Source organism: Plectropomus leopardus, chromosome 16 (assembly GCF_026936395.1).
Source record: "Plectropomus leopardus strain MGB_pleo_1.0 chromosome 16, ASM2693639v1, whole genome shotgun sequence".
NCBI classification, from domain to species: Eukaryota; Metazoa; Chordata; class Actinopteri; order Perciformes; family Serranidae; genus Plectropomus; species Plectropomus leopardus.
Window position 1 is genome coordinate 27,067,451 of NC_142191.1, and position 24,093 is coordinate 27,091,543.

The 24,093-nt window shown below is 39.9% G+C and overlaps 1 protein-coding gene across 2 annotated transcripts in view; it reads left to right on the forward strand.

The window, feature by feature from the left end:
• fam49a (family with sequence similarity 49 member A) overlaps window positions 1-24,093 on the forward strand; it is a 44,044-nt gene that overhangs the window by 12,515 nt on the left and 7,436 nt on the right. Inside the window, exons 2-4 of one of the 2 annotated variants that reach the window (XM_042503112.2) lie at window positions 13,973-14,035; window positions 21,079-21,158; window positions 23,796-23,917. In XM_042503112.2, the coding sequence (XP_042359046.1) occupies window positions 21,089-21,158; window positions 23,796-23,917 (192 nt within the window). In that variant the 5' untranslated portion in view covers window positions 13,973-14,035; window positions 21,079-21,088. Of the gene's footprint in view, window positions 1-13,972; window positions 14,036-21,078; window positions 21,159-21,477; window positions 21,558-23,795; window positions 23,918-24,093 lie in introns of both variants that reach the window. The other variant, XM_042503111.2, reaches the window with a different exon arrangement.

Below are 24,093 nucleotides of genomic sequence, written 5' to 3' on the forward strand. Positions count from 1 at the left end.
ATGTGGAGGAGGGATAGTGGTGAGTTTGTAATGAGCAAGTGTAAAATTGGGCAGCAGGCCCAGCTGACTGAACCAGAGGGCACACAGAGCCAGCAGCTGAACAGAGCTGAGTGCTGCTGCTGAGGACGAGACTCAGTGCTGTGCTTCAGTGTCACTGACTCAAGTGTGTGTGAGCGAGTGGCTGTTTGATACACTATGTAATGGTTTCTGAGTGAGAGCATTTCAGAGAGCAACATGAGTACTTAAAAATGAACTGTGCTTGACGTGCAAGTCCTAACTGCTAAAGAGGTCTTTAGTGTGCGTGGAGCGTTTAGAGCACAGTTAGTGGACCAAAACAGTTGAGTCCTGTGCTGGTATGTAAAGTAGTAACTGTAAGAGGGAAGAGAAAGAGTGTCAGTGACACAGAAGAGAGAAGCAGGGCTGCCATTGTGGTGGTGCTGGGCAGGTTTCCCCTTCTCCACCCAGCCCACCCTCTCCCCTGCCTTCTAGCAGCCCCCCCCTCCGAGCCTGTGTCCATATTTGGGCAAAACTCAGCCAACCTCCCCTGGAGCTGAGCTCAACCCCCCAACACGCCCTGCTGTCACATTTGCTCCAGCGAAGGGAGCCTGAGGGAGACGCAGCTCCCCTAACCCAATTTGAAGGCCTGCTTGCCGGGCCAGTCAAAACAGCACAAGGATTTTAAAACGGATGCAGAAAGCCAAGGATGATCTTGGTTTGTTTTTAAGTGGCTGGCGTGTTTCAATGTTTACTTCTGAGGGCCTGTAGTTAAAAGGTTAATATGCGTCTTGGTGACCACTTTTTTTTTTCTCCAAAGAGCCTGTAGTTTCATAGGTGTATACATCCTTATTTTGAGATGGTGTAGCTCATAATCCTGGCTGTGTTGGTCCAGAGTTTATGGCTTTGATGGTATGGATTTTTTCTTACCATAGGGAAAAAGCAACACTGCGTTGATAGGCTATTACTGGCGATTTGTAACCAATCAGACAGTGTTGTGGGTGGGAAATTGAGCGAGGCTACAGAGTGGTAACTGCTTACAGAGTGGCTGCAAAAGAGAACCCCAATAATGAGTCCTAAAACCCGGAAGTGAATTAGAATATCAGTGCCTCGGTTTGCTCACCTCAAAGTCAATAGTTTTTTTTAAATGGGTTTTTGGTTAGAAAACTGAAATAAGGCCTTTGGTTAACACAAGCTGAAGAAACTTTCACGTTTTGTTCTACTTAATAAAACACTTTAGTAACTACCCCAATCGTGAACTTTTGACGCTTTTATGTGTCTTAAAGAAGATGGTTCCTAAAAAGTGGCTAAATAAGGCTTCACAAATCCTGAAAGTGGTGCTCATTTCTTAACATTTGCTTGCTGAAATAAAAAAATGTCAGTATCATAAAGGTTTGTTTACTTAAGAGCTTATCTTCTGCAATGATCCAAAATCTAATGGAAAAATTCCATCTGCTTTTTGACGAGGGAACCAGGGCAGCGTTAGCTTCCAGGTTTGCCTTCAGAAAAACGTTATCCCAGGGGCAATCTATAGAGCCAAAATAGCACATTTTTCAATTAACTTATTATATAAGTTAAACACAGCAGTGATGACCTCAACCTCACGGTAGCATCACATGTAAGCTCTACTTATTCTGCAAGCATTAATTTTAGCGATTTGTATCACAGTTTTGCCACTGACTGCCCTCCTCTAGTTCACAATAGTTTGACATAATGGTCACGTGGTGCTACTGTTTTGATTGTTTTAGGATACAAAACGTTTTACAGTAGAACAACATTCAGTCGGCAAGGAGGAAGTAAGTGTGCTCAGGTTAAACCAGACCGAAGGTCAAGGGCTCATTTCTGTAGAGATTCTATGCCAACTCTGTTAGGGTATTTTAGGGTGTAAATGCTCACCAGTGAGACCAAAAAGAATCAGTCTGTACACTAATCTGCTGTTACGGTGCTGTAGAGGCACGTTGGATCACACTGGTAGTGAGAGACACACCAGTTAAACAATTGGTTTGTGCTTGCCAGTCATTTTCCTAGAGATTCCCAAACAGAAGTTATTTTGGGTCATTGGTGTTGATTTTGGTTTCCTTTGGTTTATACAAAGGCCCTCTCAGAGGAAATGGGTTGACTTAACAGACATAAGATCTACTGGGTTAGTACACAGACATTTTAGACCGAGAACAGTTTCACTTGTTTAACTGTAACCTAACGTTTCATGACATGCTAAAAGCACACAGACTGAAAGATTTGGATGAGTACACACTGTCCAAAGAACTGTTGAGTGTTAAAACTTGGTATTGTCCAGACCTCATTATTTGTATTGCACTTCCAGTCAAGCAGCAACGTGAAAAGAAAAAATATAGAGCTAAATCGCATATCGGTATGTTATGGTCATGGTTTAATATGTACCACATTTTGGGGGGTCACAGTTTGATTTGTTTTTTGGCACAGCTAGGAAAATGAAAGAATATATATATTTAAAAAAAAAAAACACTTAAAGTCAGTGGGCCATAGTTCTTGCTGTAGAAGTAAAGGCAGGAGGCACTCAGACACTGCACACAAGCACACTATGCTCTCTTAACTAATGTGAACCTCCAGAGAAAAAACCTTTCATTTTTGCTTTGACTCGGCCTGAATTTTCACTTCGAATATGCATGCCTTGCAGGGGTAATCTGAGTGACATGTTTTAGACAATAGTCAGCAACTGACACACTGCGAAAGGTCCATGGGAGGACCGACCAGCTACTCCTGTATTTATGTTATGCACGTGCTGTGATGTACCCTTTTAATTAGATTGTATTAGGCTAGTCATTTGTAATTACTTGGTTTAATAAGGCACACAGGACACCGCATACCAAACAGTTCATGATTAATATGTGCACCATTACACCTGTATTATTGAGGAGAGGGGGACTAGGAAGAAAATTATTATATGTATAATGCATAATTAAATAATTGTATGTGAATTAATACACAGAAAGTTTTGAGGCATGTTTGCTTAATTGACCGACGTCTCAGCCTAGCACAGTCAGTTGTGATGATTGTTAGTTGCTTTCAAAGTGTAGCTTCAATGAACCTTTCTACTTTTTCTAAGATTTGGATTTTGTTGTTCCAAAATGGTGGCTACCAGGAAGTATTTTATTGCTAATAAGATAGTCTTTTCACAAAGCTAAGCTGCCTATGCAGTAGAAAGACACAAATACATTGACATTGTTGCTACATGACCAGAGAAAACAGAGATAAAGGACTCTGGAATTCGCTTTTGCTCATGATGTAGAAGGCCTACAACTACCATAATGCAGTGTGCCGCACCACACTGATAAACACTCCTGCTGATGGGTGATGTAATGTGAAATCATCTGTTTTGATACGGAAAACATTATGGTTTTACGGATTGATCTGAATTTGAGAGAGAAAAAGAGGTGCAACTCTCTCTCCTAATATGCATCTATACTCTTTTTGCCCATGGGGCAGGTATACAAAATACAGAGGTAAAATATGTAGTTGGAGAAACAAGAGCAGCAAAAATCTGGCAGATTTTGCATTTTGGATGTTGGCAATGTTTACCAAGTTATGAAGTTATTACCAGCATTATTATGATACAAAGTTGGTTGAAAATGTTTTATTTTGAAAAAATGATACTGCACCTGCTTCATTTTATTATTCATTTTTCACCACAGAGCTATGTTGTCATTACATGATCTCCACATCTGATTCCTTGCCAAATGGCTGGTAGATAAATGAAATCTCAGGCACAGCCAGAATGTAGAAACATTTGGCAGGTGGTCGTTTTCCTCCGTCTGGGATCGACTGTGTTTGACCAGCACCACACGCCTTTTTAAGATGTATTTATTTTTTATTGACAGTTCATTGTTCCTCAACATGAGCAACACAGAGGGCTCTGACTCAGCCTGGGAATGAGCTATTCAGGATCAAAGCTAAATAGACTGTCCTTTTTGTTTCATTGTATTCCAGGTTCAGTCTTTTATCAGCATGGCTGTTTGAAAAATGTGCACCTAGATACAGGAGAGGCAATTGGTTCGCCTTATTACATTTGAACTTTAACAAGGCGTCTTTGACAGTGCTGTAGTCTGCAGATTCATTGATAGTCACCTGAGTTAGAGGAAGCAAACTGGAACCAGATTCCTTAAACTGCAGGTCAGGTTCAGCAGGCTTGGAGTTTCTTGCAGGGATCATTTCCTGTTTCCTGCAATAACTGGATGTTTCTCAGCATACGTTTTGACTGTACAGTAAATGAATAGTGGGGATTATGTTGCTGGATATTGAGTTTGGAATTATTGATCAGCATTATTTTGAGCTCAGGAGACATAAACCTTAACTTTCATCATTATATTCCAGCATTTTGACTCAGCTGGAGCAGACATCGTAGAAATATTTGGTGAAAAGGAACTCTACTGTTTACAGGCATGTTTACAAGCATATTAATAATGAAGTCCAAATGTGATGCAGTTGCATATGTGAAGCCGTGCAGCTCTACCTGCATGAGACAAAAGAAAGAACTTCACACAGTCCCTTCACTTTTAATAGCACCTGCTCAGCCTGCCTGGATTTTTCTTTGTGTGTGTGTGTGTGTGTGTGTGTGTGTGTGTGTGTGTGTGTGTGTGTGTGTGTGTGTGTGTGTGTGTGTGTGTGTGTGTGTGTGTGTGTGTGTGTGTGTGTGTGTGTGTGTGTGTGTGTGCGTGTGCGTGTGCGTGTGTACAGAGGATGGGTAGACTAATGCATTTCCTGTTCAACAGAGTATCAGTTGATGAATGAAAGGTTTTACTCGCAGTAAGTCAGTGTAGTGCAAATTCCAACATTTTCCTGTTTTTTATTTATTGATGTTCCTTTTTAGGGTTGCGTGCCTCAATTTCAAGGTGATGTTGAAAGCTTGGGTGCTGCGAACTGACGCATTTGATATTCTAAAATGAATACAAAGTAGGAACGTCCTGAACAAGTTTTTTGCCCCCAATCCTGATCTGAGTCATTTGATGATGATGTGTATCTGCCAATACTGAGTCCCGCTCCGATACATGTATTTACCTGGATAACACAGGGTTTCTTATTTTATTTTTACAAAAATAATAAAGTAAACAAACTCAAAATATTTGATATAGCTCTTATCACAATTTCACTTCATGTATCATTCGTTTTTTCAACAAAATAACAAAGTAAACAAACTAAAATGCTACTTCAGAAATTGCTCGCAAATCCACTTAGTGTAGCATTGTAATACAAGTACAGAACAGCATAAATGAGTAATACAATCACAATTGCACCTTAAAGTTGTGTTATGGCTTAACTTTAACATTCCCAGTCAAAACATTCACTAAGCATTCACTAAAATTCAACAAAAATTTAAATTCCACTAAAAGTGGTGTAGCAGCTTGAAGTTGAACATGAAAAAAATCAGTTTCTACTTATTGCATTAGCAGCAGTACAATAAAACCTTAATGTCTGCCGCAAATCATGCTCTCCATTTACCACACCTGGATGATGGTGAACATAAACAAAGGATTAGGCGAGGCGCATGCTCACAAAATTACTGATACCAATCAATTAAAAGAGGCATTGATCGGACCCCATACTGATTCTTCCAATCCAGTTGGGACATTCTTAATATAAAGTCAGTGTAGGTACTTCATAACTGTCACATGAATGAATTTTAATGGTCGGTGACGTCTCTGTTTCTCCTTAACCCCCCTAAAATCCCCAAACCCAGAGCTCACTGGGCTGTTATGAATCCATCATCCATTCATCAGCTGTTGCTATGCGGAATGGAAGAAAGATGCTCCAGAGTCATCTCTCTCTCTCACTCACACACACACACACACACACACACACACACACACACACACACACACACACACACACACACACGTACACATTAATTTACTCAAGGGAGGGTTGCAGTCTTCCAGCCCATTGAACCCCCACTAAGGGTTAACCCTTGTTTGAACCCTTAGAGGGTGTCTGCAGAAGCCAGATCCTGAGCCAGATGTGTCTCGCCCTTCCCGCGCCCCCTCCCCTCAGTCACTCTGACCCCATCCTTTGCTTTTTGCTCTGCAGTAGGGGACAGGCTTTTGCCATCAAAGACATGTGCAGTAACCACACCACACTGACAGTGAGAGCCAAAGGTGGTCTCACCTGGGACTCCTGCTTACTCTTTACTCTCTGACAAATTTGCACACCAACTCCCCTCGCGTGACCCACAGCAATGTTGGGAATATGCATTTTCCAGTGGTGGAGTTGATGCTCATCCATGTAAATAATTGATTTACAGGTTCAATCCTGTATGTCTGTGAACATCAACAGCTGTCACGCTATCCAGGGTTTGTGCCAAGGCTTACTGTCGTCAGTTTTATGGAGTATGTAATGGAGCAGTGACGCCTGATTAGACTCAGTATGCTTATAAAGTGTCATTTTACATAAACCAAACAGATAAACAGTTTCACAAAATTACAACAAAACTGCTGTTAAAAACTACACATCCATGTTGTATGCTTTTTAATTTGGCTTATTACAGTTGACTAAACTGATTTACAAGCTCTCGAACACAATAGAGTACTAAAAAGGAATTGCATTTTGTTTGGATGGACCCACTGACAGTATTTTTATAATTGATTCTGTGGAATTAATAAATTATGTGCACAAATTAGTAATATGTTTTTATAAAACAGTATGCATGTTTTCTGTATTATACAAACCAATCCCACACACTGGATAATTATTGAAACCGAATGATATTCAGGAATGTGTTGTTTAGAATGTGAATAGCAGTATTTTTTAAATAAACGTCTGTATGTTTTCCAATACAGTAGGAACAGTGAGGAAGGAGAAAGCTGGAAGACTTCACTTTAACTACAGTAACCCTTTGCACTGAAAGATGCTCATCATACAGTCATTTGTAGCCCTGGCTAAATTTGTATTAAGGCTCATTTTGACTGCGGAAACTTAAATGTAGCATTAAGAAAACAATGATCCAAAGTGGGTCACGGCCTCTTCCTCCCCTCAGGACAAGAAAATGTTTTGACCGACTGCAAATGAAACTCTGCAGTTCAGCAGTGTGCATCTCACTGTAAAAGTCAAGAACCATTGTGGTTTTGTTTGGTTGATTTTTTAAGGAAACATTGTGTTTCCAGTCTGGTATGACGGCCGTGACTCCTGTCTTTCCTTAGAGCTAGTTTTCTGAGTAGAGCTGTGTGGACAAAGTCACTTCTGCTGTCGACCTTGACAAATGCTCTGTGACTGTATGGTCTCTTTGTATCTCCTCACTCTTCCATCACTGCAAGCAAAAACCCACAAGACTCAGTGTCAGTATGGCCTAATAGTAATCACTGTTTGACAATGCAATTTCCTGTACCAGCAGCTTGGCATGATCTTTGAGTCTTTTCCGGTTGTGACATTGCATTTTGTTCATGACTCATTCACACGTGCCTACTGTAAATCACGGCTACAAAGACACGTGCATAGGTGAGGCATTTCAAGTTAAATGTGCCTAGCAGTCAGTTTATTCATGAGTGGCCTACAGGATACACATTATGCTGTGTGGTGTGTGTGGCTATGCTGCTTTGGCTTTATTGATAAAAAAAACTCCACTTCAAACTGTGTTGGACAAATTTGCATTAGATTATAATGTGTTCCTACTGATTTATTGAGTACTCAGTGGTTTGAGGTTAACGTTTGGCAAACAGTGAGAACGACTGATATGAGAACCAGATAAGTGGGACGTGTGAAGGTTCACTATTATGGTCCATTTAACCTTAACTTCTCTGTAAACTTTGTCGAGAGACATTGGAGATGGACTGGACTGGGCCGTCACAGTATAGTAGTGTGTTCTTTCCATGTCACACACATTAACCTATTAGTGACCCTAACTGAAATTTTGAATTTTTCCTGGTGAAAGTGTTCTCTGGGCTTACTCAAGTGTGAATCTTAAAGACATTTTCAAAATTAGCCATATAGCTGAAAAATTCATTTTTCTCCTCTTACCCCTTGTCCGTTTGATTCTTTATAAATGCTGTTTTTGGTTCTTTGTGATTGCTAAAGTTGGAGATTTTAATAATCAATTGGAGAACCTCAGCCAGTTGAGATGGCTTGATGTTGTTTGTTTTTTGCCTTAGCATGCTATGCATGTTTTGGTCCCCAGATTTTGCTGCAGAGTGAGTGCTTTTGGCTTTCACACTACTCCGGGGAACAGAGAGCTGCAGGCAGCAGCACAGAGGTGGAGAGAGGAGAGACCTTTTGCTTAGAAGTGGTGAATTTACAGCCCAGAGCAACTTAATACGTTACACTCTCTGGCCTGTGTTTTTTATCTAATGTCGACAAAAAATGTGGTTGCAAATTTCCAACCCGTCACTAGCAATGTTAGCTTGTTTGCTAACTTAAAAACTTTCTATGGAAAACAAATCAAATCGCTGAATATTCGTATTGAACAGCCAAATCAGATTCCACTGACATAACTGTTAGTGATTTAGTGTCTTAATTAGTGATCTAAAAAGTTGTACTATTAGATTCTAGCCCACAATGTGTCTTTACCAGGTTTGAAAAGTTTAGATCAATCAGCAGCTATTGTGACACTTTTCGTCATCATCCTAAATATAGGTTTTGGGCACAAATTCCACCTTTAAATAGATCTACAACCATTAACTTTGCATTCACGTGAGTGGAAGATGTTTTCTTTTCACTTGTGCCTCACATCTGAAAACATTGCTCATGCATGAAAGTGTTTTTCAGTGCTCTACTTTTAGGCGTTCTAGTTTTTTTTAGTCTCAGTTCCTTCCCTTAAGCAACATGGAGGCACTGTCACAACAATGATGCTCTCTTTCTTTACGTTTGTAGATTGTGTTTGGATTCACAACTCATTTTCTTGTGGATTTTTTTTCCTTCGATTTCCCTCAGGATTATTTCTGGCGCTTTCTTCTCAGTCTTCATGACTCGCCTATAGTCTGTCACTCTCCCCCTCTACGTGCGTGCTCCTTGTCAGGCGTTCAAGTAGAAGTAACAGCCCCTTTCATCACACACCTTCCTTTTTTCTAAACAGTAAACCATTGAAGAACAACGTGTGTCCTCTCCAGGCTTCCACTCTGTCATATTTATGTGCTTCCCCTGTTTTAACGGACGTCTTTGCTGTCACCATGGAGACGGACAGCTTTTAGATACGGCCTTGAAGCGGATAGTGTGGTTGTGCATTGTACAGACGATTCATATCTGTGTAACTGTGTGAATGCTGACACAGGACAATGCATCAGGTTAAGTCAGGTCATCACGTCTTTAATTCACTGACAGCTAATTTTACAAGTTAAAGAATCAGACAGAATCGTAATTTTAATTTTTCTTTTGCTTTCATTCCTTTTTTTGGTGCTGGGCATTGGCTGCAGAGAGTTTAGGGAGCAGCCTTGTGACTGACAGGTTATAATTTGAAGTTGTTAACCAGACAGGCAAAATTTTTCTGGGGAAAGCGTGTTCTGAAGCTGCCTCCACAAACAACATGCTGCTCAATGTTACCGCTCGCTGCTGCAAGAAACTAAATATGGTTTTGAGTGAGGTCGAGATCAGGTTGTCAATACTTAAAGATAAAGTAAAGATACCAAAACTAAGTCCTTCAGAGCCTGGCTGCCAAATAGTTTATGGTTAAGTTTCATTTTTACCCCGCCTGCTGGTCTACTGCTCCGTCTGTGCCTAGAGTACACTCTGCGCTCCAAGAGTGAAGTGTATAAGCTAAAGCTGTATATAATCCAACAGTGTTCCTTATGAACGGTCCAGCTCCAAAAATATGAAATCAATACATAGGGGCATATGTTTTCATCGTGGCAAGGTGCCTCGAAAAAATGAATATTTGGGAAACCCTGGCTTGTATACTCTTTATGTCCATGGTGGAGAGCATACACAAATATGGAATACCATCTGTAGCTTGAGCAACAGCCCTAGAGCATGATACAAAGCTGGTTGAAAATCCACAAAGTATCCTTTTAAATTCATTCTCAATTACAAGCTGAAAGTCAAAAGGATCAATGTAACAGAAACACAGATGTCTTTTGACTGTCAACATTTTTCTTGAGGGCAAAGAACAGTTGAGGCTGTGAGAACGTGAGAATTGACGTGTTATGTGAGGTGATGAAAGCTTCTCTCTTGTCTGAGCAAATAAAGAGCTTGATACAAACATAATATTCACTGATAATAAAAAAAAAGTGATGAACTGTCAGAGGCACACCTGTTTCTTTCCTAAATGTTAGGTAATAGATAACTTTTTGTTAAGGTAGGGTTGATAAGCAATGAAGACATTTTTTTTCCAAAAATAGTAAAATTAACTCTTAATGGATTACTAGGGAAAAATAAACCCTACTTCTATCATTATTACTATCATGTTTAATAGCCGAGACTGGCAAGACTGAGGCATAATGGGGCTTTATTATTATGTGTGTTATTCCTGTGGGGTCGCTGGAAAATTCCACTCTGGCTCTCGATTGATGTTTCCTGAAAAACATGTTTATTTTTTAAGAGTCTGAACGAATCTCCCTCGTCTCTGTCTGGCTCCACCACCTGCCGGGATGATTGACAGATTTACTGACTGTCGACCAAACTGACTCAGCTGCTTGCAGCCTGGCTAAATGTGAGGTTACTTTACTGAAAGGCTGGCTCATTGGGATAACTAACTGACTAAATGAAGGGCTGGATGGATTAGCGTCTGTGTGTCTGGCTGGCTAATGGCTATTTCTTTAATCTGGAACAAAGTCTGCTGGCTGATTTTGTAAATGGACTTCCTGGATAATTAATGAAATTCAGTGTCATTGTGTAAATGAGTTGAGTGTCTGGTGACACCTGTTTGTCTTGCTGGCAGATGAAAAGGCTAAGAAAATCTAGCGATGTGTCACTGAAAGAGGAAGCAGAGAAATTAAAGTGAATAAGGGAAAGAGTACAAGAATAAAGAAGTTGATGTACAGAGAAAGAGAGAAGTTGGACGTATAATGAGTGAAGTGGCGTGATGGTGAAGTGTCCTCTCTCATCAGCACTCAGTCTGTGCTGTCCACATGGTGTTTTGGCAAGTGTGTGTGTGTATCTGAGTGGTCCAGAAGGGACACATGAAGTGAGTTGTGTGTGTCTGTAGACCAAGCATAATGTTGAGGTGAAGTCCGCTCATGTGTCCACCACAGGGGAGTCACCACACACTAACATGCCCTTATAAGGAGAGTGACTAGTGTCCCTGTGGGGCCTTCATCCATCCATCCATCCATCCGTCCATCCGCAGCATCCCGCCTCTTTTTCCTCTGTTGCTGTGCAGGTTCTCCAGAGGAGGGACGGGGGTCAACACAGACAGATGAGGACTATTTACTGTGACAGATGGAACCATCTCGGTCATCAGGCTCTCACATGATAGTTTGTACTTCTGTGTTTGTGCATCTGAAGATGGAAGATTACACAATTACTGTGTCCGTTTTAGAATTAGCATTAAATGTGTGTGCATTTAAACAGAAGTTGGTGTGTGTTGTGGGGTCACGGGGGGAAGCAGAGTGCTCCACTGTGCCCTTATTAATGTTATGTCTCCAGATTTGCAGAATGTGATTTGTTTGTGGCAGAGTTTGGTGCTTAGCTTTGCTAACTGTAGTTTGCATGATGGGGTACAACACATCCCAGGGCTCCTATAGATCCTTAAGAAGTCCTAAATCAGTCATTCAAAGGTCTAAAAAATGCCAAGACAAGGGAAGGAGGTTTTAAAAATCTTTTCTCTGACATGGCGTTGTAAAATCTCACTACTAAAAACATTTGCTAACATCTAGTACAAATAATAATAATAATTGCCAAATGTCTTACGCATTAACATCCCACGAATTGGGATAGCTGAATCAATTGCACTCATATTGAATTTTTGGCCAGGTTATCAAGTTTTTGTAGGATATATGGACATGACCTCATTTAGTTTGCTGACCTTCATATTGCTAGTTGTATTTTAGTGTGTTTGTTTACATGTGAATTTCACCAACATTTAGCTTACATGATGCCAGATAAATAAGGGCCATTATAAGACTTGTGCGCAGTGATTCTCAGTTTTTTTTTCTCTTCACCCTTCCTTCAGGCACGAGCCTAAAGAAAAATAATATAATACTTCAAAAACAACACAGTGCAGCTTTCTGGTAGTAGAGTGGAAGAGGCACATTCCTAATAGTCATTACCTTGACAAGCCCTGGTGACGAGCCAAAAAGTCCATCATTTGTAGTTTTACCCGCCACTCTGTAAAGCCACCTACAGCCCCTCAGCTCCAAGGCCGCCTGTCCCTGGGAGCTGACTGCAGCACACCAGTTGGACCATAGAGATAACTGCAGTGTTCCTGGAGCTTCACTAAGCCTGTCCGTTATTCACGAAAAGGCATAACTTGGTTCACAGTGTAAAACACTGTAAGAAAAGAAATTGCCTGATTGCTCCTTTGTATTTTTTTCCAGCCAAGCTTCTCCATAATTTAAAACGACTTTGTTGTAGGCCAGTGTTTTACTTTGCACTGCAGCACGAAGAATGCTTTTCAAGACTGCACTACCAGACTGGAGTGCATGATGATAGGCTGCTTTTCTAATGATCTCCTCTATTGTTCAGCTCGTGAACATCTTCTTAACAAGCAGGTTTTGTGGGCCAGTGCGGAGTTAACTTCTGCCAAATGATAACAGGTTGATGCCAGCAAGTCTTCAGTACTGGGTAAAGAGATCCCCAACACCATGTTTTGCTCCCAGACCAGATCCAAGTCATTTAATCTTGAGTATCCAGTCCAGATCTGATCTTTATTTTCCTGGAAAATCCAGCCGCACAGTGCACACTTTAAGAAGGCTTCTTTACAGTTATTCTAAAAAATACCTGCATCCAAGCTGTACTTTGGTGTTTTTAGATGTTTTTTTGATGCTTTTATTAGCATATTATTTATTTATTTATTTTACAAAATAAAGTATAAAATGACAGCCCCTCCCTTTTATATTGTTGACCTCCTCATTGTCTCCAGGGAATGTCTCTGTCCCTTTAAGAGTCCAGTGTTTGTTGCTTCGGTGCAGTCTGTGTCTTTTGTGTCTAACCTGAATGATCTGTCTTCCTTTGAGTGTTTATTTTCATTGTCTGCGCATGTTTTGGGTGGATTACCTTTCATTATTAGTAAGCCATGTTGGCTTTTTGCTTGCAGGGCTTTTGTTTGTCTTTGTAGTGGTCAGTGTGGCTGCAGTAAGCTGCTCACAAGGCACCTCCGCTCTCTCCTTCGAGCAGGGCAGAGAAACACCATGCGCTATAGCTGAAAGCAAAACATGAGACTCTCACACTGAGCTGAAAGGAAACTTGTGCTCATGACTTTGGTAAATAACGTAAATAAACAGTCACATACATATATGGTGTGAGGTATTTCAGGGTGGGCGGGGCTCAACCAAGTTCAGCAGAGAGGAGGAGCGGACAGCTTAGTGCGGCAGAGGTGATGAAGGTTGCACTCCGTGTTGCTCTGCATGAAAATAAAAACACCTGTGTGACAGCTGGCCTAAAATAAAGCATCAGATGCAATATAAGCGATATATTCCTGATCCTGATCAGCCAAAAAAAATGCCTTGATCGGCCCATGAACTAACAGAACGTGACCATGCCATCTATTTATTTTTGCTCTTGTCCTGTAGGGAGTCATAGCACATCGCAGTGACCATGAGCAGCCGCAGCTTGTCACAGGACATTTAATACTCTGGTGAACATGCAGCAGGCAGAGCCTTAATCAGCTTTATTTTGGATATAACAGACGAGGGTGTAGATTTCACTTTTGAATAATTTAGTGTGTTTTGTGATGAGGACGGCTGTATTTGTTTGCTGAATGCATGTATGTGTCTGCAGAAAAGGGGAAGTTGGTTCATGTGGAAAGCTGATGCTGTACCTGTCCGATGCACAGATGTTACATGCTCCTGAATACAGACACACAGGTTGTTAACATGCTGTGTGATTGTTTATCGTTACTTAAATTATGTCTTTTTTCTCGTTTCAGAGACAAACAGAAAGCAGAAAGCGGATGATATAGATAGCAACCCAAGGTCCTCCACCAGAGAAGGTACATGATGCCCTGGCACACACACACACACACACACACACACACACACACACACACACAGAGTGTTTTCTGTGCTAGTGTAGTAATGTTAGAGTAAGACCACACTCTAAGCTGCTACCGAGGCACATCAGCCCAGTAACAATGCTGCTGTGGTTTAGATGATTATAGAGTGGATCAGCCTGCACTTGTTGTATTAGGCCTAAAACTTTCTCCCTTGAAAGCTGTTAAACTTTTTCTCTGCCGTGCCGTTAAAGAACAATACAGAGCCTTTCATCTATATTTCTCAGATACTGACAAGCAGAAGGGCTCCCAAACTTTTTATATCTGATGTGTTTGATACAAGTTTGCCCTAACAAGTGCTGTCTGATATGATTGTTAGATTTTGATTGTGGCTGCAGCAAACATCTGAATTGTCAATGTAATATCTCAATGTCTAATAAGTGAAATGTGAATTTAAGCAGCATTTAAGCTGTTTTAATAATCAGTATTAAATAAAAACTAAACATGCCACTCTTAGGCTTTCTACTACCAACCCATCAGTTACACAGGGGCAGAAATTTTAGAAGATTAAACATGATTTGGCAAATTCAGGAGCTTTTCTGAAGGATATAAATCTGCCTCATTTTCATATAATTAAACAACTGTGATCTACAAAAGCCATGTCATACTGAAAAATTCAAAATATTGTAACATGAGCAGGATAAATAAAGCATAAATGACCTTAGTTGTCCAAATAATCTCATGTTTAGATCCACCCCTTGACTCTTATGTTTGAATTAAATAAAAACATGCCTTCAAAATAAAGTGTCTTTTTCACAAACTTGACATGGTTATAGTCACTTGTGGTCCATTCAGAATGGACACACGACACGCTTTTGGACCGTGACCGAGCAGTTAGGTCCTAGGTCAAGTACTGAGTTATAACTTCTATACAAGAAACAAATATGAAACCTTGTAGAAATACAAAATGCTAAATTGCATTCACCACTCTATGAGTCCTTTGGCTTGTGCTTGCTCAGAGCGTGATTTCACTCTCAACAGAGGTTGTGTCAAACAGCAGGGAAGGCAATTTAAACGTGGCATTCATTGTGGTGCTTACAGTTTGCTTTAATTATAAAGCACAAATAGCTTTGAGTGCTGCACGGTTTCACAAGCTCATTTTTAAAGTAAGAGGAATGTTTAAGTTGAGGTTAAAGTAGGACAGTGGGGCTGTTAGAGGAGTCAGTTTGTGTCACTGAAAACATCTTGTGGTGTTACACCACAGTAACACTAGTAATGTGAAAGGCAGGTCCTTGATCAGGACCGACAGGTTGACTGACAGGATAATATAAAGTTCCCCAGTCACACAAATCTGATGTTTGCCTTAACACCATTTGGATGTCTGAGGGGATTTTAAACTGTATTTTAGTTTTGAAAAATTGGACTTGGTAATTGTTGTTTTTCTCTGTAGGTTTCACTTTAACTTCTTTCTTTGTTTTCTTTTTAAAACCAGGACCTTCTTGTAAAGGGCATTATAAAGGGAAATGTCCTTTGTCTCAGTACTTTTTAAATAGTTTGTAGTTTGCACCCTAAGTACATACTTCACAAAAATATCTCTTTATATGTTATTTAACACACGGCAACTGGTGGTACATGCTACGGGAAAGAGGAAAATCAAAGTTTCCACACTTTCAGTCCAGGCCATATAGATAAGTGGTTGTGAAAGAGGAACTGGGCAGAAGAGAAAATTCCCTGCGTAGTTTTCCCCTCACTGTCTGGTATTAGGACTGAAGGGTAGACAGGAACGTCTGGTATAACAGAAAGCAGTTTATAGTTATGTGAAACTGGATGCAAAAGTTTGATTCCTAGTAGACCGACATAGATACATACAGATTGATTGTAGTGCTAATCGTGTTGGGTAAAAGTGTTTACGATGTGGAGTTACTCAGCCTCTGCGTAAACAACATGTACAGGTTAATGTCTTTCAGAGTCTTAGGTCTGCAGCTGTAGTCCCAAGCACATCACTGCTGAACCATTTAATTCCAACAACTTACATCACATACGTTCCACATAAAGTTCACTTTCAGGACTCTCCTCACTCAGTATTTTTAAAGTTGTTGATAACATTAAGACAAAAACCCATCCAATCTCTTGACCTGTGTTCAACCCAGGTCAAGAGGACAGGTTTGAAGCCATGTCAGCTGGTGTATGTAGAGCCGTTCAAATAGACCGCTATTGTGTCTTTAACCCTATTAAAACCTTAGCAAACCGGCTTGATTTCTCTGATAAACACAGGAAGAAGGCACTGAGCAACGACAGAACAAATGACCAAAAAAGTAGCAAGAAATTAGGAAAAAAGTACAAGAAATTGACCTGAAAATTAGTAAAGAAAATCAAAACAAGGCAAGAAATACTCGGAAAATTCTGGAACATGATTTTAAATATGAAATTATAATAATTCTACATTTTTTCTTTAATATATTTTTCCTTTTTTTCCGCTGTAAATTTTTCTCTAGCTTTTATAAGAGAATTTTCAAAGTCTACTAATTACTTGCAATATGTGGAACGTGTGACACTACATATTTTCACAGGTAGTAGTGAGTAGTTTGATCAATTTTTTTCACCTGACAGAATGACCTACTCCACATTTAACCACATTTAAACAGAGAGACGTCCACTCTGAAAGATATTTGTACCTGACAGAATAACCTACTCCACATTCAACTACATTTATACAGGTAGTAGTCCGCTTAAAAAAGGCCTACCTAAAAAATATATCAGATTGATATCATATTTCTACCGCTTTTCGTGCCCTCAGGCGGCCCTGTCCTTTGGCACGACATTTTCTCAACCATAAAACTTCCATATTTCTATGCAAAAATGCCCATCTGAACTGTGCATTGTTTCATACACAGGTCAGCTGTCCTGATTAAAAAAAAGTGCTGTTGCACAATTTAACTGAAACCTGACCTCTCTTCTACCCACCATCTACTGTATGTTATACTACAGATAAGTATCTCATACAGCCCCACTTTTACAAGTGAAAATGTCCGCTGCGGTCCATTTACTGTATAAGGCCAAAGCAAAAAGTTTTCAGTCTTTCACTCCAGCTAGCCAGTGTTTTCACAATGCATGCAAACTATACACAGCATGTACCATTACCTCCAGTAAATAAACGGGACACCATGAGGAGAACAGGATGTACAGTACTGTGCAAAAGTCTTAGGCCATCTCAGACTTTGTTATTTAAGCAAGGTTATGATGATCAAACATGTTTATGTCTTTTCACTAAAATACAACAAGAACATACAGGAAATATGGATACATTTTTAAAATTACAAATATTTCAGAAAAAAACTACTTAAACAGGCTAAAGTTTCAATTTTTAGCGTGACCTCCTTTTCCATTTAGTGAACTCTCCTGGGCAGACAGTATGAGATTTACAACACTAATCTTCTGGTGTATTTACACCAGGTTGCATTAAAAACATGTCCAAAGCTCAATATTGATGTTTAAGCAACCTTTTGTTATGGTTGTACATTTCCATGTTTGATCTTTATCCCTTTTCCTCGTTGAGCATTACATACACAATATGTGACATGTTCTGACTTTTTCAGTGTTTTAATGCATTGGACATGTTCTCTATATTCTTTGTATCTTAACAAAGAGACTGAGCTAAAACAAAAAATCTATGGTGGCCTATGACTTTTGCACAGTACTGTAAAATCTGAGCATATGCCCGGTTTTATTCTGTCTGTCACGTCAGACAAAAACAAATCTTATGATGTCACTATCAACGTTCCTCTGGAGCTTGTGTTTGTTTCATTTCCGTTTCTTGAGAGATGAGAAATAGTAAAGCTGGTTTGTTTACCCCAGGGAGGAAATAGAGCTCACACATATCTGTTAGTGAAGTTAACTGTCACCGAATATGTTCAGATCATGAATGTACAAACAAAATTACATGACTTGCTTTAAATTCTGGTCAGTTTTATTGTTCATTAGGTTTCTGGGCTGCGGAGTATTCTTTTTGATTATGGCTTTTCATACCTTTCCTTGTTATCTGTTATCTATTGTTGCCATTATTCACAGTGTAGAAACATGTCAGGATGTTGCCTTGGTGTATCTTACATTTTGTCAGTGGAAAAGTGGTGAACTTCATTTTCTGTGTCCCCTAGTCCTCATGAGATCCAGAGGTAAATCTGTTTTGGTTTAAGTGTTGCTCTGAATCATTGTTTTATTCATGAACACTCGCCTTAGCATACCAGAATGTAATGCAGCTACATTTTTAGTGACATCACTGCAATCACAGACACTCCCCAGTGTTCACAAACGAGTTGGCTCGCAAGCTATGTTAATGGGCACACACACACACACACACACACACTCACACACACACCTATGACTCAAAGCCATAACTTTGTTCTCTGGATGTTGTTAAAGAGAATCTGGTGCCGTGTTGGAAATGATAAATTAATGATATCCAACAGTGTAACTGTACAGGATTTTCCTTAAGGCATTGCTTAAAAGCTTAAAAACAATGATTTTTTTTCCCTGACACATCCTCTAAAATGTATGGAAATGCCCTAAATAAAAAAAAATGGGAAACCAAGAATTGTATTAGTTTCCCTGGACCTTTTCTTGTCACATGGTCTGAAGAAACACCCCCTTTAGGTGTTGTTGAGAAGTCCTCGGATAGTTGTTTCTGACAGAACTGGCTGTGTTAGTGTTTACTGGTACCTGAAGGCGAGAGTTTGGCTGGAGATAAAGGCAAGCGAGTCTGCTAAGGAACTTGTTGTAGCCTCAGGTCACGGTTGGTCTAGAAAATCAAGACTGCAGAGGGTTCCAGCACATGTACCAACATGACATCATTTCAGTGCAACTATAAACCCTGTTAGTGAAACGTAAACGTGAACCAGTACTGCCCTCTGCTGGTACAACTGTTTATTTAAACAGCAGATTCAACCATAACTGCATGAATTTCATAATGAGACACATTATAAGATTCATGATGTCTCTGCAGGAACTGTCCTCAGACTGTCGCTCGTATTTATGAATTTATGAGTGCATTTATGAGTGCAAGATGAGAAATGCGCGATTGGAAATAGTCGACGGCTCGCTGGAGGCTGTGCAGGGAAAAGCAGTGTGATTATCATGTGCACACTGCAGCACAGTGTCTCTTTTGTTGTCGCTTCACACCATGACTTGTGAAGTCCACAAGAGGTTGGACCTCTGAGTGTGAGAAGATAAGACTGTGTCCTCAGAGTTTCTTTGTGCAGTATGAAACTGCAGCTTCGTATTCCTCACAGACTATACAAACGATATGTTTTTCAAGACTCTGTAAGACTCATTTTCTTAGACTTCAAATTCAGAATACTTTTGTTTCCCATTCTATGTGAATGTAGCGTCTCCTAAAATCTTTTGAACCCAGCACGGCTATACTATTTCGATTAGCATCCCCATGATGAGCTGTGACATTCTCCCTTTTACTTCAACCATGGCCTCATATTATGCCACTGCAAGTTTAAGGCCTGCTGTGATTACAGAGTTTGTGTGCACCCTCCATGGCTGAGGGGGGGGAGACGTTTGGCTGGAAATTGCTACTTACCTACTGCCTTTTGCGTCTAATAAAACCTTTATAGAGTAACGGCCAGTTAGGACGATGTCCCCGTGTAGAAAGGCTGGAATTCAAAAGAACAGAGAAATAGGTTCAGAACTTTAGGAGTTTTATCCAACAATTTTTGGAGGAGTTTTTTCTTTCTCAGCCTCTCTTCTGACAGAATTCAGGAAACACACATAACATGTGCACAGTGTGAGGGCAAAGTAGTTTTTGACCAAAAGAAAATTTGCTGTGTGTGTGTGTGACTTTCTGTAACTACACACAATATATTAATAACAACAAAAACAAGTTGTTTCCCTTTGATTTTAATTCTTGTGAGACTAGATTAGTGTAAAATATGATGGCATTGACTTAAGACTTGTTAGGAGTTCAAACAAGTCAAGTAAGCAGTTAGTTGATTTGACAGAAAAATAATCAGCAAACATCTATGGTTTAAGTCTTTGTTGAAAAACATATATCCCTAAAGTTATGTTTCCAGATTCTCTATACTACATTGTGTGGAGTCAATATCGTTGGGTTTTGAAGTGTGTGGCCAGACAAAACAAGACATCTGAAGGAATCAAATTGGGCTCTGGGAACTTGTGATGGCAAATTTTCAGTATTTTCTGAGAATTTTATTGACCAAACAAACGATCCATTTATTAAGAAAATAATCTGGAAATAACTGTAAGTTCAGCCCTAGCCCTGTGTTGTACGTCGCTTTGGATAAAAGCATCTGCTAAATGAAATTGTAGAATTGTAGAAATTTTACATTTTAAAAAAATATATATATTTATTTTTTTGTAAAATCCTATTTTAGTACAACTTTGACTTTCATCTAGAAATGTTACTGGCTTTTTTGTGCAAAATAAATACACTTAATGAGTCCCCTAATATTCACTGCTGCTTCACAATTGAATTCTGCCTGAATAAATCAGTCTCAGTATCCATACAGACATTTAGCATCTAAAAACAAAACACAAACAGCAAATGAAAGCCTCAACTGTCATTGACACCCATTTGAAAGTCCCTAAAAAATCCATGCTTGGTGCAGCAGCAGAAGTGGCTGAAATGAGAACAGTGCCGATTCGGGTAGCCAATCATCGACTACTATGAAACAAAAAACTTAAGATGCCTGTGATGAATATGGAGATGGCTGAATGCTTTGGCGTGCAGTTTGCTTTGCTACAAATGTCTTCATGTCGTGTCAGAAAGTTAATAAACATCCAGATTAGCTACATTTAACTGGGCTTAAATGTTAACTATTTAATTAAAAAACAAACAAAAAAACAGTCAGAAATGAGAACCTCTGTTGGATTAAGTCATTCTTGGGGTGATGGCTTTTTTCCAGTTCAAAGTCTTTGTTAAAGTGTCTTATATCATGTACACAGCTGACTCCATATTGAAAAATATCTGTATTGATGTCTTTGTTGCTGTCTGTTTTTCACTCATGTATTCTGACCATCAGGTTTGCTGGAATGGGTAACCTGCTAAAAGTCCTAACAAGGGATATAGAGAACTATCCACACTTTTTCCTGGACTTTGAAAGTAAGTCTGTCGGCGGAGCGGAACAAAGGGAGAAAAGGTGGATGGAGAGAGAGATGTGGGGAGGGGGGCGGGAGGTGTAACCGGCTCAGCCGTTTCCTTTCTGTCAGCAGGTCTCTGCTCCCGATGACGAAGCCACGAAGGAGTCTGCTCATGCTCCTCTCTTTTTTCTCCTTCGCTTTCTCCCCTCATGACCTCCTGCTCCTTCAGCTCTGATCTGACATTTCTCCCGTCTTTCTTTAAGTAACTTATTGATGACTTCTTAACATCACGTGTACTTTTCTTCCTTTCTTTTCTCTTTCTTTTTTTTTCTCTCTTGCAGAAACCAAATGGGGAATCTGTTAAAAGTGCTCACTTGCACAGAGCTTGAACAGGGGCCAAACTTTTTCCTTGACTTTGAAAGTGAGCTCAGCTTATACCTGTCTCTCTGCAAGGCCACCCCCTCCTCCTCTCTCTCCCTTTTCATCCCTAATTCATTTTTCCTTTAACCTCTGTTTAGCTGCTCTCACGGGTCAGGGGTCAGCCTATTCAACTATTGAATTGTCAACCTTCATTCTTTGCATTTATTAGAATTCATGATTAATTTCAGTATGCTTTTGAAATCCATTCATGCCATGGCAAGTAGAAGAAGAATGGAGCTGACCCTTGACCTTTGCTGTCTGCTTTTACTCACTTTTCTGCATGAATCTCCTTGTATGTGCACTCATGTGATCTCTGTATATGTGACATAATGTAATTACTAACACTTTAATATTATTATTAGGTCTGTTATTTAGTGTATTATGCAGCACTTTGTCTATATTTAGTCTTGTTTCTCTTCCTGCATAATCCTCTCATCTGTAGTTATTTCATTATATAGTTAGTGTTCTTTTAATATATGATTGCTGCAGTAAAATATGAAATTAACTACATTGCTGCTTTGATTCCTAATGCTCACATGAAATAGAGGAATTGTTTCATTTCTAACATAGCGAATAAATCTGCTTTGGCTTTTTTCTTAAATCTCCTACAGGAAAAAAAAACACAATACGCCTCCGCAGTGGCATTTCAGCCACTCTCACAATGTAGCCAACCTCGGGCTTTGTTTATTCAGCAAAGAGGAAATGATGGGAGTGGAAGGGTTTTTGAAATGCAAAGCAGACCCCGGACAGAGTTTTAATGTCACAGATGCTCTATATTTAGAGCCCTTCTTCTCTCTGTGGTCATGATGGCTAAACCTTGTTACCCCGAGAAACTGCAGAAACCTTGCGATTATTTACGGTATTTTAGACCATGCATTGACCAAAATATTAAAATGTGTCCTGAACACCAAAGCAAACTAAGCTAATGGGAGATAAATGGCTTCTGTAGAACAATGCATGTAACTGATGGTGTTAGCGAGACACATTCAGTGTTTTGTTGTTGTCACCACGCAGGAAATATGAAACAGAAGAGTCGCCTCGTCTGTAGGTTGCAGGCATAGCAGAGTGCAGCAAAATTCTGTTTAGATAAATCATTAATTCAGTTCAGTAAAATGGCGAGTCTTGTGATACAGACTGTGATACTACACCTGTTGATTATTGGCACATGAACCAGGTTCTACCGTAGCTCAGTGTCAGCCGCAGAGCTTGCTTTAGTTTGCTTTGGATTAGACTGTCCTGTAAACACGCTGAAAAAGATTTCACTGCAGTAGAGCACTTTTGAGTTTTCAGCACATACTTTTTACCTCCATGCTAATTCTTTTACAGTCAGCCTTCCTCTGAAATTCACTCTGAATTCAGATTTATTTTATTTTATTTATTTTTTATTTTTGTGTTAATAGAGGAACGTGACCACTTTGAGTTTCATGATGCAGTAAATGTATCCAGATCCAGTGTATTTAGTTACACAGGTTTAAGTACATTAGGGGTACGTAACCCTTCAGTCTACAGTTGAGTGCTTTTACTGTTTTATATTCAAATCTAGTGTTATCAGTGTAGTTGACACACAATGTTGTGAGTGGGCTTTGGCGGTATCAAGGTGTTGAGGTATCCAGGATGTTTAGAAACCCAGAGGGTCAAAAACACAGACGCTCCTCTTTCTGTTAAACTGATTCGGAGATGCTGTATCAAATTGAAAACACCGCTCTGGATGCCCGAGGCAGCACATTTTGGGGACTGGCTGTTGATGGACTCCTGAAGAATTGCTGTATGTGCTGAAAGCTTAAAGTGTTGTGCTGAAGTGAAATAATGCTTCTAGCTTTGACCCAAACACGGTTCATTCAGCTGAATGTTTTTGTGCTCATCCATCATCATCACAATGAGCAAACTCTGATGAGTTACTTTTTAGTGACAAAAACAATCAGCACACATGTTCCCCCACTGAGTGTACCATCCGTATTAAAAAACACTGTTGCTATTATTCAATTAAAGCTCTTTCACATCAAGTTCCAGCGTGAAATTTAGACTGAAAAGTTAAATATAGATTTTAAATCTGCAAATACAGAAATGGCTCATTGATTCTTGATGTGAAAAGGCATAAATGATCAGTTTTGAAAGGTGACATTGACTACTACAGCAGCTTAGCTAACTATTCTCCTCTGCTGTATGTGTGTGTGTTTGTATGTGTGTGCTCGCATGTGTGTATGTACACATGCATTTGTGCGTGTGCTTTGTGTGTTAGATGCACAGCCGACAGAAGGAGAGCGTGAGGTGTGGAACCAGGTGAACGCGGTCCTCCAGGACTCTGAGAACATCCTGTCTGGCCTGCAGGCGTACAAAGGAGCCGGCCAGGAGATCAGAGATGTAAGGAACACAAAAATACACACAAAACCAACTTTACCCCAGCACACAAACACACCTTTTTCTCATCAACAACACCCAGTAATTAAGAGCCATACGATACACACGTCTCTCCGCGACAAAGCTGAACTGTTTGTAGCAGAGAGGAGGACAGAATACTGAAATCACGTCAGGTTTTA